Source organism: Charadrius vociferus, unplaced genomic scaffold (assembly GCF_000708025.1).
Source record: "Charadrius vociferus isolate BGI_N301 unplaced genomic scaffold, ASM70802v2 scaffold62, whole genome shotgun sequence".
NCBI lineage: Eukaryota > Metazoa > Chordata > Aves > Charadriiformes > Charadriidae > Charadrius > Charadrius vociferus.
The window spans coordinates 2,039,608-2,042,248 of NW_009647419.1; the positions used below are offsets into that span (position 1 = coordinate 2,039,608).

The following is a 2,641-nucleotide window of genomic DNA, read 5'->3' on the forward strand; positions in this document are numbered from 1 at the left end:
GCGCGCGGCGCCGTGCTGCGCGCGCGCTGACGGGGGGGTGCCTGTCGCCCGTTCGCACAGGTGATAAAGGCCCTGCAGGCAAAGCACCACTACAGTGAGGGGGAAGCCCGCCTCGTTTGCGATAAGGTCCAGGCCAAGCTTCTCAAGGAGTGTCACGATCCCGCCAAGATGTGCATCACCGACCTGCGGATCTCCCACTGGGAGGAGGCCATCCAGGAGACCACCGGCGGGGAGGCCAACCGAAACCTGGCGGCCGAGTGCTATTTCCTGTGGAAAACCACCCGCCTGCAGAACCTCACCCTGGCCGAGGACACGCGGGACATGCTGACCGAGCTGCGGAAAGGCCTCCGCCTGCTCCTCCTCACCAACGGCGACAAGCAGACGCAGAGGGAGAAGATCGAGGCCTGCGCCTGCCAGCCCTACTTCGATGCCATCGTTGTGGGAGGGGAGCAGAAGGAAGAGAAACCGGCGCCATCCATATTCCATTACTGTTGCGATCTCCTGGGGGTGCAGCCCGCGGAGTGTGTTATGGTTGGGGACTCTCTAGATACAGATATTCAAGGAGGCCTGAATGCTGGCTTGAAAGCAACTGTCTGGTTAAACAAAGCGATGGCTACCCCAGTAGATACCTCCCCAGTACCTCATTATATCATTTCTTCTGTTCTGGATCTTCCAGCGGTTTTACAGAAGATGGAGCACAAAATTAATTCTAATTTAGGAACTGACCACATGGCTAGTAGTAATGAAGCACACTGATGGTTCCAGCATACGATCAGAGACGTGCTGAGCTGTTAGGTGACTCGTGCGCTTTTAAAATATTTGACCCTAGGATTTTGAACTCCTGTATGGTACACTTTCTTAAACAGTACATGGATGAGTAAGAGCACAGTCGTCAGTGAAAACAGCATAGAAACAAAGAATTAGATTAATTTAAAAGATGCAAGTGCAGTAAATTTAAAAAAACTGCCTCTGTCTGGAAGTTATTTTGACAGACTGTGGCTAAAGTCTGTCTGTCTCTGACCTAAGTTGCCAGTCTCTTGTTTTTATAGCAGAAAAGACAATTTGAATGTTTTGATCTTTCACATGCTTTGCTGACTTGTAAGCTTAGCAGAAGCTTCAGTTCAAACCTTGTTTGCGGTGTGTAAAAGAAGCTGAGAAAGAGAGTGTGGTACAATCTGGTAAATCTTCAAAATTAGTCTGCAGTTTATCTCAGGAACTGGAGTGAATTTTGCTATTTCTAAAACCAGAATTTAGTATGTATCAGAGCATTAGAAAATGCTCTACCTTTGATCTTTTTTTAAGTTTTCAAGTTTTGGAATTTTTTGCAGACTTTGCAGTGACTTTTCTTTCATGGAATCTGTACCTCTTGCGGAAAGTACTTAAATGTACATTAAAAACTTGCATTTGTGTAGGGGACCATTTATCAGAGGGACTTGATGGATAAATTTTTACTTTATATTATCTTGGTGCTTATGCAGATATGCAGAATATCTGTAATTCAGATTATGATTTTTGTTGGAATGTAGTTGATAAAACAGGGTTATTTTCAATGGTCTTCTTACTGTACTGTCAAACTCTTTAAAAGCTAATTTTATTGTTCTGTCTGATTTTATTAGCGAATTTTGATCAGACTTTTGTTCTTGGTCTTGCTCAGGTGTATGACTACGCAGATTCAGCTGCACGATCAGTGCTTTTTTTGACTGTTTTAATGGCACTGCTACACAATCCCTCCTTACTCCAGTTTCTACATGTCCTTCATGTGACTTACTCTGGAGAAAATATGAGCTAGTTGTTTGTAAACGGCTTTCATGACTCTCTTCCAGGAAATTGGAAAATTATGTCATATGTATTACAGTACTGTGTACAACTTTATAAAGTGTATGTGCTGTTTTCACTTACATGCAGGAGATGACTCTCTTAAAACACTGACTTCTCTTTCCCAGATCATTATCTTAATAATTTATTTTTTCTGTAATTCATATTCTTACTATATAATGTGAAAGTATTCACATACTAAATGGAAGTGTAAACACTTGCTGGAAAGCCTGTGTTTTCCAAAGCCTACTTGCTTTATATACTTTGGGTTGAATATATGACCATACCTGAGCAATCACATTTTAGACTAAATCTATGACAAATCTTTTGAGAACAGGGATATTGAGGTGCTGGCAGAGGATTGTCTGCCACGTGGGCAACAATAACACAGAAGCAAAAAGCAGAGATACCTACCAGGACACGGGTGTGTAGAAGGAATCCTATATACAACAAAGTTTCCTTTGTTTAACTTGACATGAATTTAAGTTAATGTAGTTAAGTCTTGCATAGCATGACAGATTCAGTTTAGAGGAGGAGCTGGCTTAAATTATTTTGCGAAGACTTTAGGTTGCATCAAAATATGTTGCTTCTACATTAAGGAGAAAAAAAAAGGAAATTCATTAAAATTTGAACCCCTTCCACCCAATTGTCCCTTATAACCAGTAAAGCAGCCCAGGTTCTTCATGTTGTCTAGCCAAGAGCTTTGGGACATCAGGATCAATGAAGAGCACAGAGGCAGGGCCCACCTGTACCTTTGAGGAAATCATATGCTAAAAATGATCCAATTACAGTGTTATACTAAGTTACCACATGTAACATGAGCGAA

The 2,641-nt window shown here is 42.3% G+C and overlaps 1 protein-coding gene across 1 annotated transcript in view; it reads left to right on the plus strand.

The window, feature by feature from the left end:
• NANP (N-acetylneuraminic acid phosphatase) overlaps positions 1–756 on the plus strand; it is a gene marked incomplete at its 5' end in the record, with an annotated part of 2,352 nt that extends 1,596 nt beyond the window's left edge. The window contains one exon of the mRNA XM_009880394.1: positions 61–756. Within this exon, the coding sequence (XP_009878696.1) occupies positions 61–756 (696 nt within the window). The remainder of the gene's footprint in view (positions 1–60) is intronic.
• Between the last annotated feature and the right edge of the window lie 1,885 nt (positions 757–2,641).